We start from the raw sequence: 16335 nt of genomic DNA on the forward strand, positions 1-16335 counted from the left end.
TCCAACAAATTTAAGGTCCAAATTCATAGTTTTTCTATTATTTAACTATTTAATTATGCTGAAATTTTATAAAATATCTATATGTAAAGGTCCCAAAATTCTATTTTAAAAGGTAATATTGAGGCCCAAAATTAATAAACAAAAATAACAGGTCCAAATAGCTATAAAATACAAAATAATTTATGAAATATAACTTTTTGTATATATATATATATATATATATAAATTTTTTATTAAAGATAGGATTTTTTTTGTATGGCACCGGGTCTTACCGATGAGTGAACCGGACCTGGATATGAGAAGACGTTGGTGGGCAAAGAGACGCTTCGGAGAAGACGAAGACGTTGTTGTGTTTGTGTCGTAGAAGAAGTAGAAGAAAGGTTATTGGGCCAGTTTGTTTTTAAGCCCAAATATGAATGGGTCATTAAGAATTAGATATAAGGTTAACACTTTAGTATAAATATGTAAATATGTAATCCAGAACAATTTCAAGCAATACCATGATTATTGGTAGGCTCTTAGCCAAATCTTAGGAAAATCTGAAGTATTAAAAAGTATTTAATTAAATGGCAAATAATAAGATTGGTAAGAAAGGTTTCTTAGCTAAGAGCCAAAACATGTTTGTAAGAGGTAAATTTTAATATTTTAATACAAAAAATTACTAAGAGTCATTGTTAAGAAACCCTTGATAATCATGCCCTGTGGGCATTTCCGGTCATGGTTTCTATGGAGATCGAGCGGATAAACAAAAGAATAACCCAAGAATATATGGTTCTGATCGGTTTTTTTTTTTTTTTTTTATGTTAAGAGAGACTTATTATTAGGGCTAATATTCTTGGAAGACTGTAGATCGTTGGATCCTAGTTTATCAATGCTTCTTTGATCTGAACCGTCAAGATCTTCTGTATTCTACTACTATCATTTTAGCCGTTCGATCTAACACGGTTTGTTAAATCTTCTTGACTAAAGGGCAAAGGCAATGCAAATGCAATGACTAAGGCTATTTTAGACATTTCTCATTAATCCAAACCATTACGCAACTTCACTGTATTAACCTGTTCTTCATCGAAGATAGAAAAAAAGCTCAAAGATGCAATAATACTTAGTAACTTAAAACCGTGCAAATCACTTGAAGACAAGACAGAGTTTAAGAGGACAAAGATAGCGTCAACTTTCATACACAAAGCCAAAGTCTTTTGAAATCAAAAGTACAATTGTGATAAAACATTATTATCGATTGAGCCATGCATCATCAGCTACTTGTCTTCTTGGCACAACATAGCACAACTACAAATATCTTCGTCAGCAGAAGTTTCAAATCGAAATACGTCGGAATCATCTTGTTTCATTCGAGATAACATGACTTGTAAATCCCAATAGGGGATAGGCTCTCCTCCCTCTAGTAGACTTTTCCAATACCAAGCTAAGTTTACATTAGGCATTGGTAGTTCTTCTGGGCGATAACCGTCAGGCACTACAAAGATGGTATTGTAACATGAAGCCTTCAAATTTTGGACAAGATGGACGAACTGCGTTTCTTCTTCAATGTTTTTTGCGACTACCATCAAAGTTGCTGGTCCAATATGGGGAGCATGCAGGGCTGTCCAATGCCCATAAACCAATGTCTACTAATATCCTAGTAAGCCTCCAATATTTATCACCTGGAAATGCATATCAACGGATTACAGACACATACACAATTTATATATAAAAATAGCATGTTTTTATTAAGTACAGGAAATCTCACTGTTCTGTACGAATGTGAATCCGTCTTCAGGCGGGTACGGATTCGTCGTCTCACCATAAGCCTTGATTGACACCTCACCAGTATAACCCTCTTTCACAAGAACAGAACCAATAATCTCACGAATACTGCGACCCTCAGGGACTGGGAAATCCGTCAAGTCCCATAAGACGCTTATTTTGCCTTCTGCATGCGAGGTTTCACAATTACGAAACTGAAGAAAAACAAAAAAGTTTGATTCGATCGGCTAGTTAAACATGACAGATGAAATCTAATCCAGAACAATTTCGAGCAAGAGTTACAGATCTTACCGTTGACATCTCCGGTCATGGTCTCTACGGAGATCGAGAGGATAAACAAATATAATGGGTGATTGCGGATGAGAGAAACTATTAGGGCTAACATAAAACTTACATATTATACTCTTACGTCAATCTTTTACCCTTTAGACCTCAGCTTTAACTTAAATTGACCAGAAAGACAAATATTTTTAAAATTTATGTTATCACCCCAAACACTTCATTTTCAATCAGATTACCCCCGGTCCCCCACAAGGCAATGCAAATCGAATGACTAAGGTTATTTTAGACATTTCTCAATAATCCAAACCATTACGCAACTGCACTGTATTAACCTGTTCTTCATCGAAGCTAGAAAAAAAAAGCTTTGAATTTCCGCCATGGATGCTGGACGATGCTTTCTCTTTCTTCTATTACCAAGTTTCTTCTTCTTGCCTTCACAAACACAGAGCAGCCATTCATTCACATCGGTTCTCGTATCTCAAAACGGACTCGATTTCGTCAAAAATCTTCTAGTTAACAAAGCAATCGCGTCGATTATACCTCTCCAGATTCCCAGGATCGAGAAATCTGTGAAAATCCCGTTCCTCGGAGGAATCGATGTTGTTGTCTCGAATCTGACGATATACGAGCTTGACGTTGCGTCGTCTTATGTTAAGCTTGGTGAGACAGGTGTTGTCATCGTCGCTTCAGGGACGACTTGTAATTTGAGTATGAATTGGCATTATTCTTACAGTACTTGGCTTCCTCCTATTGAAATCTCTGATCAGGGTATTGCATCTGTTCAGGTAATTACGATTCATTTTACTAATTCTTAGTTTTGATCATCTAGAAATTGTTCAAATTGAAGCAAAAGCAAAGTCAAGTCATGATTTTTAGTGAAGATTTTGTTGAAAATTCGTATTTACTTCTCCTTTTTGTGTTTGTTTATGAACCGGTTCTGCGTTTAGCTTCGTTCTTGTTCCATCAAAGAAAGCTTTAACAAAAAAACAAAAAGACTTTCTTTTTTTGTCTTAGAACATAGTTAGATATGGGAATCGGAGGTGACTGTTGCTCTCTGTGTTACCATTTCCATGTGTTGGTTTTAGTTGCGTGATCTGCTCATTTTTATATCTGTTTTACAAAGGGAATTTGATGAGTGCTGATTCTCGCCTTCTCGGTAAGGTTCAAGGCATGGAAATCGGGCTGTCTCTAGGCTTGAAAACTGATGAAGGAGGCTTAAAACTTTCTCTTTCGGAATGTGGATGCCATGTGGAAGACATCACCATTGAGTTGCAAGGAGGAGCATCATGGTTTTATCAGGGGTATGAAATTACTAGTTATGGAAATAATTTGCTTATTGATGATGATAGATCCACTCCCTCTTATTGCAAGACAGGTGTTGGATTCATTTTAAACTTCATTCTCTTCTCTGCAATTCAGGATGGTTAATGCATTTAAAGACCAAATTGGGTCAAGTGTGGAAAGTACCATTGCCAAGAAACTCACTGAAGGAGTATCAGACCTTGATTCATTCCTACAAAACCTTCCAAAGGAAATCCCTGTGGATGATAATGCTGCCCTTAATGTCACTTTCACCAGTGATCCTATTTTGAGAAATTCATCTATCACTTTTGAGATTGATGGCTTGTTCACCAAAGGAGAAACAAATCAATTCTTAAAGTCCTTCTTCAGAAAGTCTGTATCTTTAGTTATCTGCCCTGGAAATTCTAAAATGCTCGGAATTTCAGTGGATGAAGCTGTTTTTAACTCTGCTGCAGCTCTGTACTATAATGTAAGTTCCTCATTTTCTAATTCTTTTGGTTCCTCGTGTAAAATATAGTCAACTAGAAGATTGCTCTTGATAAAACTGTTCTATCTGTTTCTGATACATCAGAAACAATATCACTATTTTCCACTGTTGTTTCTAATATGAGGATGTTCACTGTTGCCATATTCAGGCAGACTTTGTGCAATGGGTTGTGGATAAAATACCAGAGCAGGCTCTTTTAAACACTGCTAGGTGGAGGTTCATCATTCCACAACTATACAAGAAGTACCCGAACCAGGATATGAGTCTGAACATCAGTTTGTCTTCACCTCCGCGTGTAAAGATATCAGAGCAATACGTTGGAGCTAATGTTAATGCAGACTTAGTAATCAATGTTCTAGATGCAAGCCAAGTTATACCAGTAGCATGCATCTCCTTGGTGAGTCCTCCAATGACAATGCTATATAAGCAGATTTGCAGTGATGTTAGTTTACCAACAGATGATTCACTGTTTCCTTTGCTGCAGATGATCCGGGGATCTGGTGCTCTCAGAGTCATGGGTAATAACCTTGGAGGCAGCGTAAGTTTAGAAGATTTCTCCATGTCTTTGAAATGGAGCAACATTGGAAATCTCCATCTGCATCTTCTTCAGGTAAAACCATCATGTCAAGTGTTTAAAGCACTCCCATGTTTGTTTCAGAGAAAATTTCATTCATTCTTAACATCTACATGTGTTTCTTTATCTTGTTCCGATCTTCTAGCCAATAGTGTGGACTGTTATACAAACAGTGTTTGTGCCATATGCAAATGACCATCTAGAAAAGGGATTTCCGTTGCCCATAATCCACGGATTTACACTTCAGAATGCGGAAATCATCTGCTCAAGCTCTGAAATCACAGTTTGTAGCGATGTCGCCTACTTGGATTCGTCCCAACAGCCTCAATGGCGTTTAAAGCTACCACGATCTACGACTTGGAAACCCAACTTGTAGTTTACACCAGACTCAACTACCAAAACAAACAAAGCTTTGTATACTATTTTTGTATTTGATGTTGACTAAACTGTGAATGATATTTCTGTCTGAAAGAAATATAATCTTTGTAATTACTGTGGTTTATAAATAGGCTATGGTAATTATTGGTTGATGAATTAGTCTCTGAAGTGGTTAGACTGTTAGTTAGCTTGTTCAACTTCATATCAAAGCAGAAGGATTCACCAAATTCTGTATCTATATGGAATCCAAAAGTGTATACTCTCTGTTCTAACTCTTTGAAATGATATCATTGTCCTTGAGTGGGACACGTTAAGTCTTTCAAGAAACCAAACCCTTATCAATGAGGTAAAAGAGAAGTTCACAAGTCTTCCTTGGACTCAGTGGAGGCATCATCATCATTTCCCATGAGGTCTTCAAGTGAGAATTCATCTGCATCAACCACCTCTCCGTCTTTACCATCCCAAGCTTCTGTCTTCACTATCTCCATTGTTCCGTCTATAGGCAAATTCCCTTTTCCTCCTTTCGCAGCTTCCTTTATGAAATCTCTGATAATACAAATAAGAAAAGACCCGTTTTGAGCTTGCTACCAAAAAATAATGTGCATGGATCATTGGTTTGATTATATAGGATAGAGAGAAAGACAGAAGGTACACTTACTTGAGGTGTTTAACCTCAAAACCGCTTTTAAGTGGAGCATAAGCTCCTTTCTTTGCGTTTAAGGCTACCATTGCTGGATAACCATATCCTCCAACACCAACACGTTTCTCCAAATCAGGTTGCTTCCCAGCAGCCACCCACACAAAGCTGCAAACACAATCAAAATTCGAACAATTATCTAGTTTCTGCAAAAACAGAGTAACTGGCAGCTGGAATATGATGATAGTAACAAAGAGAGAAGAGATGTGTTCTAAGCTCACCCGTAAGGGTCTTTCTTAAACTTGTCTGCAACTGATAATAACATCTCTAGATACTTGTTCCTTCCTTCAGCTTTTGAGTCCAGAATGTCAGGTAAGAAAGAAACAAAACAAATAGCAGCAGGACCACACTTCTCTTCCATGACATCCTATTCAATCAGGACAGAAAAAAGGAGGGTCAATGGCTTGGGTTGGAGACAAGTAGAAGACAATGTTAGGGAACAGAACAGTACCGGCCCAGTTAGTTCAGTTACTTCAACAGGTCCAGCATTGGATTCTAGCTGTTCCAGAGCAAAAGATTCTATTGCTGATGCAGATCTAGCACCCTCATAAGGTACTGGGCTACTTTTGTCTGCACCAAAGACCAAGATAGTGGGGAATCCTTGCACTTTGAATCTGCTCTTTATCGACTGCAATATATAAGACCTTGTCAGGTCTCATCAACACCAATATGAAAACAAGCGTTTGATTTGATCATAAGAAGTAGAAAATGTGATAGCTGTACATGCTTTAGAAAAATGGCTAACAAGTTATAGGGATTAACTAATGCTAAATTCATAAATCTAATTATTACCTGCTCAGCATCACAATTGACATGACCTAGTTTGACCTTCCCCTGCAACTTGTTAGCAGCCTTTTTCCACTCAGGAGCTAGCTTTTTGCAATGTCCACACCTTGGACGATAAATAGAAAAATATGGTTTCCAGTTTCAGATATCCGGAAGAAGAAGATTAGAGAGGCGTGAACATTTCAAGAGTTACTACTTACCAAGGTGCAAAAAACTCGACAATCCAAAGTTGTTTGCTTTCAACGACCAACTCATCAAAGTTGCTAGAGTTTAGTTCCACAGAGGCGCTAGGCTCAGATTTTCCTCCTCCATTTTTTGTACCAGTTGTTTTACCATCCAAACGATCCTTTAACAGCGTCTTTATCTGTGAAGCCAAAAAGGATAAGGTCCCAATAACAAAAATGTAATCAAGAATCAGTGAGGATATGGACAAACCTGCTTGATAGCAAATTGAGAAATGGATTTGGCATCCCTTGCTCCTTGGTAATCAATTGGAGGCTTCCCGGGAACAAATACTTTAATGGTTGGGAAACCCCTCACACCATAATCCTAGTAGAGGGAGAGAACAGTCTTTATCATCACAAGGATGCAGAAAAGTTTTCATCAATCACAATCACATTGACAAAATAACACAAACCTGAGAGACAGACTTGTGAGCGTCAGCATCAATGGCTGCCACAGTAGCAATACCTTTCAACGTATTAGCAACCTTCTCCCAAGTTGGTGTTAGAGATTGACAATGACCACACCATGGCGCAAAGAACTCTACCAAAACGACACCATTTGAATTAAGAACCTACCAACCATTTACAAGGAGAAGAAAATACATTAGATATCACTACATACATGCTCCCACATTGCCTCATAACCCGAAAAGAACAACAAAAAGTCCATTTTACAAGGAATCATATAAAAAAGAAAGAAAGTGAAGGAATCTAGAGATGGAAACAACCAATCAAAGGCCATACCTTAGACTTGAAATTAGAAGGAGTAAGTTGAAGAACAGGCGAAGAAGATCCATAGAGAGCATTGCCGCGATCGAACAAGGCAAACAACACGCAGCAAATTGGGAACAACGTTGATTTGTACATTTTTCTTTCCATAGTTTGTTCCCTCTCTTTCTTCTCCACCAAAAACACAAAAAGAGACACTCTCAGGACACACGAGAACTAAAAAACCTTGTCTACGTCGACTTACGTGTACGCACCAATGATATTGTTACACGTCAGCACACTCTTTATTCTCTTTTTCTTCATAAACAGAGGAACCCTTTATATTGATGTCAAGATTCTCCAGAGAATAAAGAATAGTAGTGATAAAACAGAGGATAATTAAAAAAGAAATTGATGAAAACGAAATTAAATTGTCACGTGCTCAATTATTGATTGATTTCCTTTTTCCTAATTAGTGATAAAAGGAATTAACTAGACCTTAATTTCCTTTTTGTTTTCTTTTTAAAATAAATTTCCTTTTCTTTCGGTCATAACTTTTCCTTATAAATACTAGTATACACTATCTTCTTAAGAATCAAGTTCTCATTCTTCGAAGAGCAAAACCCTAAAGTGCTCTTTCTTCTTCTTCTTCTTTAAAAAACTTGAGTTTCTTCTTGAGCAAGTTATGTCGAAGCCGTTATGAGAATTATTCGTTGGGTTCGTCCGTATCTCTTCGGCGGATCATTAGGGATGGCAAGGAGATATTTAAAGGTGAATCTTGGGTTACAAGGGATTTAGAGTTACGGTGATGAAGTTGTGGCCGGAATATGAGAGAACACGACGGAAATTGACAACGAGATGGAGGAAAATTCTTCGTCGGTGATTATTTATGATGACGTCATACAACGGCTATTTTGGATGATGTTTAATGAGGCATACACATAAGAATTTGGTTCAGCATGGAGTGGAGAACAAAGGATTACGGGGATGAAGATGTTACGGTGAAGGTTCATGAGAGAGAAGACGACTTCGAGGGATATCAGATAAGGAAAAATTCTCGCGTTTCATCAGAAAATCCAGTACGATTTCCAGCCCAAATAAAACAGAGGATAATTTCCAGCCCATCAAAGAATCCCAAGCCCATGAAGATTGGCCAGGTAATTCTCGTATCCCTTCTTCGTGTTTTACTTTTTTTTTTTTTTTTTTTTAATTTGAAAATTAATAGATTTTTAAAATGTTAAATTATTTTTTTTATTTCACTATTATTTTTTAAAAATTAGTTTAAGTTTTAAATTTTAAAAACGTCGAAAACTAACCGCGCCTAGGCATCCTGTCCTTAGTTGGTCCGTAAGCTTTGGTGTTCGAAGTTCGGCAATGTTTTCACGTAATATAGATTTAACACTTAAACTCGTTTTTAAAAAATAATAGTGATTTTGACTAAAATTTAAAACAAACTTAACACTTAAAAACTTTAAGAAAATAATATTTTTAATCAAAACCATTTTAATTTCACTATTACTTTTTAAAACTTAGTTTAAGTGTTAAATTTTAAAAACGTCGAAAACTAACCGCGCCTAGGCATCCTGTCCTTTGTTGGTCCGTAAGCTTTGGTGTTCGAAGTTCGGCATGTTTTCACGTTATATATATTTAATGCTTAAACTTATTTTTTAGTGATTTTGACTAAAATTTAAAACAAACTTAACACTTAAAAACTTTAAGAAAATAATGTTTTTAATCAAAACCATTTTAATTTCACTAGTACTTTTTAAAACTTAGTTTAATTGTTAAATTTTAAAAACGTCGAAAACTAACCGCGCCTAAGCATCATGTCCTTAGTTGGTCCGTAAGAGGTGTTCGAAGTTCGGCATGTTTTCACGTAATATAGATTTAACACTTAAACTCATCTTTAAAAAATAGTAATGATTTTCATTAAAAATTTAAAACAAACTTAACACTTGAACTTAAAGAAAATAATGTTTTTAATCAAAACCATGTTAATTTCACTATTGCTTTTTAAAAATTAGTTTAAGTGTTAAATTCTAAAAACGTCGAAAACTAACCGCGCATTGGCATCATGTCCTTTGTTGGTCCGTAAGCTTTGGTATTCGAAGTTCGGCATGTTTTCACGTGATATAAATTTTAACACTTAAACTCATTTTTTAAAAAATAATAATAATTTTTATTAAAAATTTATTTCATTTTCACTCTTCTTCATTTTCATTTTCACGTAATAAGAGATTTAACACTCCTGTTCTATTTCATTTTCGAACTTGGTTTTACCACACAACAATTTAAGAGAAAAAATATATATAGAGTGTCTCAATTTCCTCGCTACAAGGAAGAAAAAGACAGAAGAGCCTTAGGCTTCAAGACAAAACTCTTTATATTGATGTCAAGATTCTCCAGAGAATAAAGAATAGTAGTTCGTTTTCCGAACAAACACTTGAAATACATTTTTCGTTCTTGCCGGTTTTTTCATTTATTTTTTAACTCGCACTTTCTGGTGCCTTCAAAGCATTTTCTGCTGTTTTGTTCTGTCTTGGGAATGGTCGTCTGAGAAACTTTGTTGTTGGCCAAGCTCGAGGTTTTATCCTTCCTAATAACTTCCATTCTCTCGGTTTTAACTGCCCGGCCAATCTCATTTGCTCCCTTCTAAACTTCCTATTTGCATACCATATCCCGCCTCGCCAACCCAAACCATACCTGAAAACACCACACAGAAAATATTAATGAAAAACCCGACACAGCATCTAACTTGTCAACCTAACAGTCTTCGCGGAAACAAACCCGAGGATCAAAGTGGTTCCAGCGGTTGCAATTGTTGTAGTGAACCTGGAACCGACTGGATCAACGAGCTTCTTCAGTTCTCCTCGTTCTAACTCTTGGGTGTTTTTCATCTGGCATGAGAAAAAGCAAACATTTCAACTTTTCAAGTGACAGACTGAGACAATAGAGAAACTAAGGATCAATAAGGTACATTTGTATTTGCAAAAAAACAAGGGAATATTATTAGCGGAAAGAGGACTTAAAAAACTAGGATGAAAATTTCGACAATTAAGCTGTATGTTGATGATAAATGATCAATAACTAGACATCATAATATGAAGCACCAAGTCATTTGCAAGAGTTTCAACAGAAGAGCAGCTATATGATTCCAACTATGCAAGCAGCTAAATCCAAAGCAGCGATGTGCAATAAAGTTTGGTAAATGAGGGACACACTAACCGCATTCTCAATGGACTCCAGCCTCTGATTAATTCTAGTTTCATTGTAATGTCGTAATGAGTAACCTGCACAATCATTCATCCATTGGGTAGAACACGGTCATAAAACTCATTTGACTCAGTACAAACATAAACAAAAGACCAATGAGATACTTTTTCCAACGGTCACTAGTATCACACAAGAAGCTCAGTTTCTAACTTATTTTATATCCCAGCAGAATAACAAAGGACCTATTAAAATCATGTATAGATCTCAAGTACTGAACTTCAGTTATTGTAAGTTTTGGACAGATCAGTTATTGAACATTAGCACATAGTAATTCTGAACAAAAACTTGAAAAATTTATGGCAGATCAAATCAGCTAAACCGTTAATCTATAGTCCGATCAGGAAAAAGGCCTCAAATTTATCAGAGAATGGATTTCACCCCTAGAGATCAACCCTGAGAGGTAAATTTATCCCAATCAAACACAATTCATGAATTGAAGCCAAATAACACCCAAAATCTGAATCACTTCACCAATTCAGCAACTAAAAACATTCAAATACGTGGTAACAAGTAATGAATGTCTCTACAATTGAAAATAAAGTAAGCAAAATATCGAACTGTAACATACCAATCCAAGCCGTAGCAACAGATGCAATAGAAGTTCCAACTGTAAACACGACCCTGTGCCTCTCGAACAAGTCCTAAGAAATTAAACGAAACTCCATCAAGCAGCAGCAGATTATACACAGACAATCTAACAAAAACCCTGATGAACAAAACATTTCCTAATCCCAATTCTTCAAAAATCGGTATCAAATTGAAATCCTTTGATCAAAAAGAAAAAGACGTATACAGAACAGAGAAAAGGGATCGATCACCTTGGTGGAGAGATACGAATCCTGGACGGCGACCAATGAATTAAGGGCTTTTTTCTTCAGCTGAGGCACAACTGCCGAACCCAGAAGCGATGCACCTCGGCCTCTCAGCCGATTCATGATTCCCTGATGCGGCTGAGGAAACTCGGAGTGAGTCGACTCGGCGGAATAGAGATTGAGTTCTCTGGTTTTGCGTGCACAAATCGTCGGCCACAAAAACCCAACGGGGAGATTCCTTGTCACGCAAAGGAAGAAGCTTTAACCCCCAGATTTTTCTCCGACAAAAATGCCTAAAAACAACGCTTTTCAGTTTTCAACTCTTTACTTGGAATGTTCAAATGAAATTGAAAATTGCAAACCTTTTTTTATTTTTATTTTCAAATTCAAATTGACTGATGATTGGTAACTAGCGTTATGGTATTTTTAAAAAATAAGATCATATAATGGAATTTTAAAAATTATTTAAAAAATTTCGTTTTTGTTAACTCATGTAAATTTTACTTAGTGAGTGTCACGAAGGGTAATCTTTCCTCTGATGTAAAATTTATTAACAGAGTCAAAAACAGAAGAGAAAACTGTGACATCACTTTCATCCTATATTGTTTTCAGCCATGGCAACCTCCAACCATTTAAAAAAAAAAAGGAAACACTTTTCACCTCCCCTCCTCTTCCACAAAAAAGGGCAGAGAGAGATCATTGGGGTCTTTAAGAATCATGATCATGGTGATAACGGATTCTCAGACAAATCCTGCACTTCTGAGTTATTCAATTGTCCAGAATCCTTGTCTGCTTTCTCAGTCTCTGAGCTTTCCTTCTTCACGTCAGGTTTACCATTAGAAAGAGACTTCGAATCAGAGCGGTTTGGCGATGGTGAGATCCTCTGATGGGTTGAAACAGGTGAAGCATAAGGAGTAGGCAGAGAAGACGCCATGGTCAGGCCCTGATATGGCAGCATCGGGTGGTCGAATTTGCAGTTTCTTCCGAACTTGCAGAATCCATAAGACCTGAAGTTACCACAAGCTGGTTGTCCCTGGATAGCAAAAATCAGAACAAAGGCTCATTAGATGTTCAAAATATTAGTTATTTGACCTGTAAGATACCAAATCAAGACCACATTTTTGTAACCAAAGCTCTTCTTTCAGTTTAGCAAGAGACTTACAGGTCTCGCTGGAAGAACAAAAGGGTTTATAAGATTTGGTGGTGGTTGTGAAATCCTTACTCCGGGATGATTGTATTTGCAATCGTCTCCGTATTTACATGTCCCGGTGTTCATAAAAAACCGACATTCTGGTTGTTCAGAACTTTCTGACAAACCACGGTTCAATGCCACAGCCATGGCCATGGGTGCACTAGAACCGGAGTAATAAGGTTGATTCTTCACATTGTACATGGAGTTAGATGCAGGCTGCAACATAACAAAAACTCATAACATGTCATATCAACGGTTAAGAACAGGTTTAAGTTATTGGCAGCTTCAATTCAGACAAACCATGTAAGGGGCCCAGCCTTGAGGAGGTAAAAGGCCTTGAGAGGGTGAAACCATGATTGGCACGTAGGACTGAGGAACTTGCGGACGCGGCAAAGTTCCATATGTAGACATCATTGTTAATCCACTAGCATATTGTAAACCTGCAGAAGGAAAGCTAGACATTCCATATGCAGTAGAATGTCCATTATCAGGTTGAGGATGGTGGAATTTGCAAGCAACTCCGAATCTGCAAGTTCCCGTTCGCAGGTAATATGGACATGGCTTCTCACCCTGGAGAAGAAATTCAAAATAAGTCTTCCACATTCGACAAAAAATGAATGTAGCTACAACGATGGAAATTACCTGACGCATAGGTAAACCGATAACATTGAACATTACAGGTTGTGCACCGTTCCTATCCTTTGGGTGATGATATTTACAAGTTGAGCCGTACTTACAAGCTCCTGTCTTCAGAAAATACTGCAACGGAATTGCATGTAAAAGAGAAAAGTCGTTTGGAAAACATAAAGCAAACATTTGGAGGAAAGACTAAACCAGACAAGAGGAATATGTTCTGCAGTTTCAATGTAGATTCTTGTTACCTCTTAAGTGATGTATACAAACTAGAATAAGTTCTCTTACTTTTGCTAAATGTACAAAAACCTTAAGTCAAATGCATCACACTGAACAAAATATCGTTTTTCTCTCTCGACAATGCACTCATCCAAACAACAACCATGAGAGATGCAAGAAACTGCACCTCACAATCTGGCTGTCCAATTCTCTCAGGGAGCTCCTCCTTGTGATAAGCAACATCCTATTAAGATGTTTTAAAATCAGTAAGCCATGAGGCAAAAATTGCAACTTAAGTAAGAATCAGCCAAATAGATTAAGTTTTGTTTCTAACCTGTGGAAGATGAGCAGGATGATTGTAACGGCAACTGCTTCCATAGCCACAGAGACCAGTTCTTAAATAGAATTGGCAATCTCTTTCACCGGGACGATCTGGATACGGATTCGATTCCTCCCCGCCGTTGTCATTTACTTTCATCTTCCTAAACGCATCTACAAGATCATCATACCAACAACAACAACAGAAATCTCCAAACTTGATCACTAGATATTAAAAAAGCAAACAGAAAACGTAAATAAAACTCATAAGTAGAGATCAAATTTCCAAAATGCTATAAAATTTGCTGAAATCACAATGAGTTATAATGGATGATCAAACTCAGTATGATCTTTCAAACGCATTACGGAAAAACCAGACCGGATCATATGGATCTCTCGAGATTAGAAGAAACTTACCTTCGATTTTGTCGGAAGATCGAATCGACACCATGGAGCTCTGTACATGCTGAGTGTCTGACATGGGGGGTCGCATGTAAGAAAAGACGATGATCAACAACAACAGAAGAAAGGCAAAATCACAGAGAAAGTGTTACGATCGTCGAAAGAAACAGTTTTTTGTTATCCTCTATTTTTCTGGGTAAGAGCTAAGAAAAGACGAGGAAGAACAGAGGATAGAAAAAAAGAATTCAATTTTTTCTTTTCTCACAGAGAGATATTTCTCGTTGGAACAGATCCAATGCAAAATTTAATGCATAATAATTCCGAAATGTGGTAAATTTTCTTCCTTTTTTGTTTTACTTTGCTTTGCTCTCAGAATCTCTGAGATATTTTCAGAGGAAAATTTTCGGATCTTTGTTTTTGTTTTTGCCCTTTATCTCTCCTCCGATGTCTTTGTGTGTGAAAAGGAAGAATATTTATTAACTGTGTTGTTGTTTTAAATAAAAATAAATACTCCTCGTGTACAAAGTTAATAAATTTTCTGTACTTGAAATGACAATAATACCCCTGATTGCTCAGGTCTGATCTCTCCAATGTGAACCTAAAAAATGTTTTTTTGAAGTTTTTAACCATCAGTTTTTATACTGACTTTACATTTGGGAAAATTGGATATAAAGGATATCTACTTAAAAATTTGTCCATATATCCCTTTTTTGTGTAGATTGGTCAAATAGGTTTTTTAAAATCAAAACCCAACTTTACCCTCATTTTTTCTCAAAATTAATTCAAAAAATAAAACTTCATAATTAAGTTTACAAAATTAAAACAGAAATAGAAAAATCACAAAACCTCCAAATGAATAAAAGTCTTTCATAAGACCTAATAAAAGACTCCCCCATTTGCGTGAATCGTCACAATGTAAATCACTGTCTTCAACCTTTGTGACACACGACTCCTTATTTTTCTCTATCAGTACTTGTCTTCCTTATTTTTAGACTTTCCAGTTTATGTTAGTATTTGGTTATTTTAAAATTTTTGGTTTGTGTTAGTAAATTTCTTGGTTCATGTATAATTTGATCCGGTACATACTTAAGATCATACGTAGAAGTGAATCCATAACTTCAAAACAAAACCATGATCATAATCCATAAATCAAAACACAAAAACACGAACATAAGTATAAGCGAATCTAATACTCAAAACAGCAAAACGAAAATTATTAGAATAAAATCAGAAACTCAAAACTGAACCCCAAAACTCAAAACTCAAATCAGAAAATCATAAACTCAAATCATATATTAGATCGTAATCTAAACAATAAATATTCATTTAAATCGTAATCTAAAAAAAATATTTTGTTTCTTTTTCTAGAATATTTACTTTCTATATTTAGAGCATTCTAAAAATTACAGAAATCGAAATCTGCAATATCGTAGAATTTACATTCTAAACGAAGATTACAATTTCTAACGATGGCAGAAGATGTAGAAATTATTAGAACGTCTATTCTAAAATATTTAGAACATAGAGAAAAACGTAGAATGCATGTTCTAAATATTTTAGATATATTTCGGATTTCTAAAATTCTCAGAACAGAAATCTTATCTGAAATATGTAGAACATGTACAAAAATGCAGAATACACATTCTGAGTTTCGCAGAACTCTAGAAAACGTGTTCTACCAAAATTAGATGAAACTTTATCTATAAAAAAATTAACTTTTTTTAAACCAAATCTAAAAAATTCCACTTCAAATCACCTCTACACTCGTATATATACCTGTTTTTATGATTATTTAAAAAAAAACATTTAAATTAGGGTGTAGGGGTAAAATCGTCCAACCTAACAGTCTCACAAAAAAGATGTATATAGACAAATTTTTAAGTAGATATCCTTTATTTTCAATTTTACCTTTACATTTTTGTTAAATGAATCTGATTTTAACAAACAAAAAAAAAAGATCAAGATAGGGGTAAAACTGTCAGATTAAAATAATTCTTCTGGCACAAGAAATCTTATGCTTTGTAGAGTGGTTGGAGGACCCACCAGTAGAGAAAAATGGACAGAAGCGGAGGTTACGATTCGGTGGTCACTGGAGCAGCGTAAGAGCTGTGATCTTTAGACGTCAGTATTACGCCACGTTAGCTTACGAGGTAGTAATCCTCTGCTCTGCTGACCATCTGTTTAACTATCTTCTACTGGTTTGACCATTCCAAGGACTTTTTTTTTTACATGTCAACAACATAAACAAAAGTAAAAAAGGATTCGGCTTTTTGCTTATTCCTAT

The 16335-nt window shown here is 36.1% G+C and overlaps 5 protein-coding genes across 7 annotated transcripts; 1 reads left to right on the forward strand and 4 right to left on the reverse strand.

The window, feature by feature from the left end:
• Window positions 1–1081: 1081 nt before the first annotated feature.
• LOC110225027 lies at window positions 1082–2135 on the reverse strand. Its single transcript, XM_021013537.1, has 3 exons — window positions 2056–2135; window positions 1748–1958; window positions 1082–1661 (listed from the first exon to the last, which is right to left on the reverse strand). Exons 1-3 carry the CDS (start codon window positions 2062–2064, stop codon window positions 1543–1545), a joined length of 339 nt encoding a protein of 112 aa, XP_020869196.1. The 5' UTR covers window positions 2065–2135; the 3' UTR covers window positions 1082–1542.
• A 244-nt stretch (window positions 2136–2379) lies between these two features.
• Window positions 2380–4901, forward strand: LOC9328318 (putative BPI/LBP family protein At1g04970). Of its 2 annotated transcripts, none has more exons than XM_002889484.2 (6): window positions 2380–2831; window positions 3208–3347; window positions 3466–3817; window positions 3984–4232; window positions 4320–4445; window positions 4555–4901. In XM_002889484.2, the coding sequence occupies exons 1-6, from the start codon at window positions 2424–2426 to the stop codon at window positions 4783–4785; spliced, it is 1506 nt and encodes a 501-aa protein (XP_002889530.1). In that variant the 5' UTR covers window positions 2380–2423; the 3' UTR covers window positions 4786–4901. The 2 variants fall into 2 exon arrangements, with proteins under 2 accessions (XP_002889530.1, XP_020868759.1); XM_021013100.1 differs by having other exon boundaries at window positions 2743–2831; window positions 3170–3347.
• Window positions 4902–4971: 70 nt separating this feature from the next.
• On the reverse strand, window positions 4972–7472 carry LOC9325595 (protein disulfide-isomerase like 2-2). Its single transcript, XM_002892210.2, has 9 exons — window positions 7239–7472; window positions 6908–7066; window positions 6706–6819; window positions 6471–6634; window positions 6277–6376; window positions 5936–6112; window positions 5706–5851; window positions 5446–5592; window positions 4972–5333 (listed from the first exon to the last, which is right to left on the reverse strand). The coding sequence occupies exons 1-9, from the start codon at window positions 7371–7373 to the stop codon at window positions 5147–5149; spliced, it is 1329 nt and encodes a 442-aa protein (XP_002892256.1). The 5' UTR covers window positions 7374–7472; the 3' UTR covers window positions 4972–5146.
• Window positions 7473–9549: 2077 nt separating this feature from the next.
• On the reverse strand, window positions 9550–11605 carry LOC9328319. Its single transcript, XM_002892211.2, has 5 exons — window positions 11294–11605; window positions 11044–11116; window positions 10428–10492; window positions 9990–10099; window positions 9550–9905 (listed from the first exon to the last, which is right to left on the reverse strand). The coding sequence occupies exons 1-5, from the start codon at window positions 11408–11410 to the stop codon at window positions 9689–9691; spliced, it is 582 nt and encodes a 193-aa protein (XP_002892257.1). The 5' UTR covers window positions 11411–11605; the 3' UTR covers window positions 9550–9688.
• A 190-nt stretch (window positions 11606–11795) lies between these two features.
• Window positions 11796–14556, reverse strand: LOC9328320 (zinc finger CCCH domain-containing protein 3). Of its 2 annotated transcripts, none has more exons than XM_002892212.2 (7): window positions 14067–14556; window positions 13666–13823; window positions 13519–13575; window positions 13122–13238; window positions 12780–13049; window positions 12450–12695; window positions 11796–12320 (listed from the first exon to the last, which is right to left on the reverse strand). In XM_002892212.2, the coding sequence occupies exons 1-7, from the start codon at window positions 14140–14142 to the stop codon at window positions 12009–12011; spliced, it is 1236 nt and encodes a 411-aa protein (XP_002892258.1). In that variant the 5' UTR covers window positions 14143–14556; the 3' UTR covers window positions 11796–12008. The 2 variants fall into 2 exon arrangements, with proteins under 2 accessions (XP_002892258.1, XP_020870003.1); XM_021014344.1 differs by having other exon boundaries at window positions 12510–12695; window positions 14067–14514.
• Between the last annotated feature and the right edge of the window lie 1779 nt (window positions 14557–16335).

This window comes from Arabidopsis lyrata, assembly GCF_000004255.2.
Source record: "Arabidopsis lyrata subsp. lyrata unplaced genomic scaffold ARALYscaffold_1, whole genome shotgun sequence".
Classification (NCBI taxonomy): domain Eukaryota; kingdom Viridiplantae; phylum Streptophyta; class Magnoliopsida; order Brassicales; family Brassicaceae; genus Arabidopsis; species Arabidopsis lyrata.

Coding starts and splice junctions, on each gene's coding strand:
- LOC110225027 (XM_021013537.1), bottom strand. Junction 1,662..1,747: donor ATTCACATTCGTACAGAACA/GTGAGATTTCCT, acceptor ATGCATTTCCAG/GTGATAAATATTGGAGGCTT.
- LOC9325595 (XM_002892210.2), bottom strand. CDS start 7,373: ATGGAAAGAAAAATGTACAAATCAACGTTGTTCCCAATTTGCTGCGTG. Junction 6,820..6,907: donor CTCACAAGTCTGTCTCTCAG/GTTTGTGTTATT, acceptor TCCCTCTACTAG/GATTATGGTGTGAGGGGTTT. Junction 6,635..6,705: donor CTCAATTTGCTATCAAGCAG/GTTTGTCCATAT, acceptor TTGGCTTCACAG/ATAAAGACGCTGTTAAAGGA.
- LOC9328318 (XM_002889484.2), top strand. CDS start 2,424: ATGGATGCTGGACGATGCTTTCTCTTTCTTCTATTACCAAGTTTCTTC. Junction 2,832..3,207: donor AGGGTATTGCATCTGTTCAG/GTAATTACGATT, acceptor CTTCTCGGTAAG/GTTCAAGGCATGGAAATCGG. Junction 4,233..4,319: donor CAGTAGCATGCATCTCCTTG/GTGAGTCCTCCA, acceptor CCTTTGCTGCAG/ATGATCCGGGGATCTGGTGC.
- LOC9328320 (XM_002892212.2), bottom strand. CDS start 14,142: ATGCGACCCCCCATGTCAGACACTCAGCATGTACAGAGCTCCATGGTG. Junction 13,824..14,066: donor ATCTTCCGACAAAATCGAAG/GTAAGTTTCTTC, acceptor ATGATCTTGTAG/ATGCGTTTAGGAAGATGAAA. Junction 13,239..13,518: donor TTGGACAGCCAGATTGTGAG/GTGCAGTTTCTT, acceptor ATTCCGTTGCAG/TATTTTCTGAAGACAGGAGC.
- LOC9328319 (XM_002892211.2), bottom strand. CDS start 11,410: ATGAATCGGCTGAGAGGCCGAGGTGCATCGCTTCTGGGTTCGGCAGTT. Junction 11,117..11,293: donor ATTCGTATCTCTCCACCAAG/GTGATCGATCCC, acceptor TTAATTTCTTAG/GACTTGTTCGAGAGGCACAG. Junction 10,100..10,427: donor TGGAGTCCATTGAGAATGCG/GTTAGTGTGTCC, acceptor TTCTCATGCCAG/ATGAAAAACACCCAAGAGTT.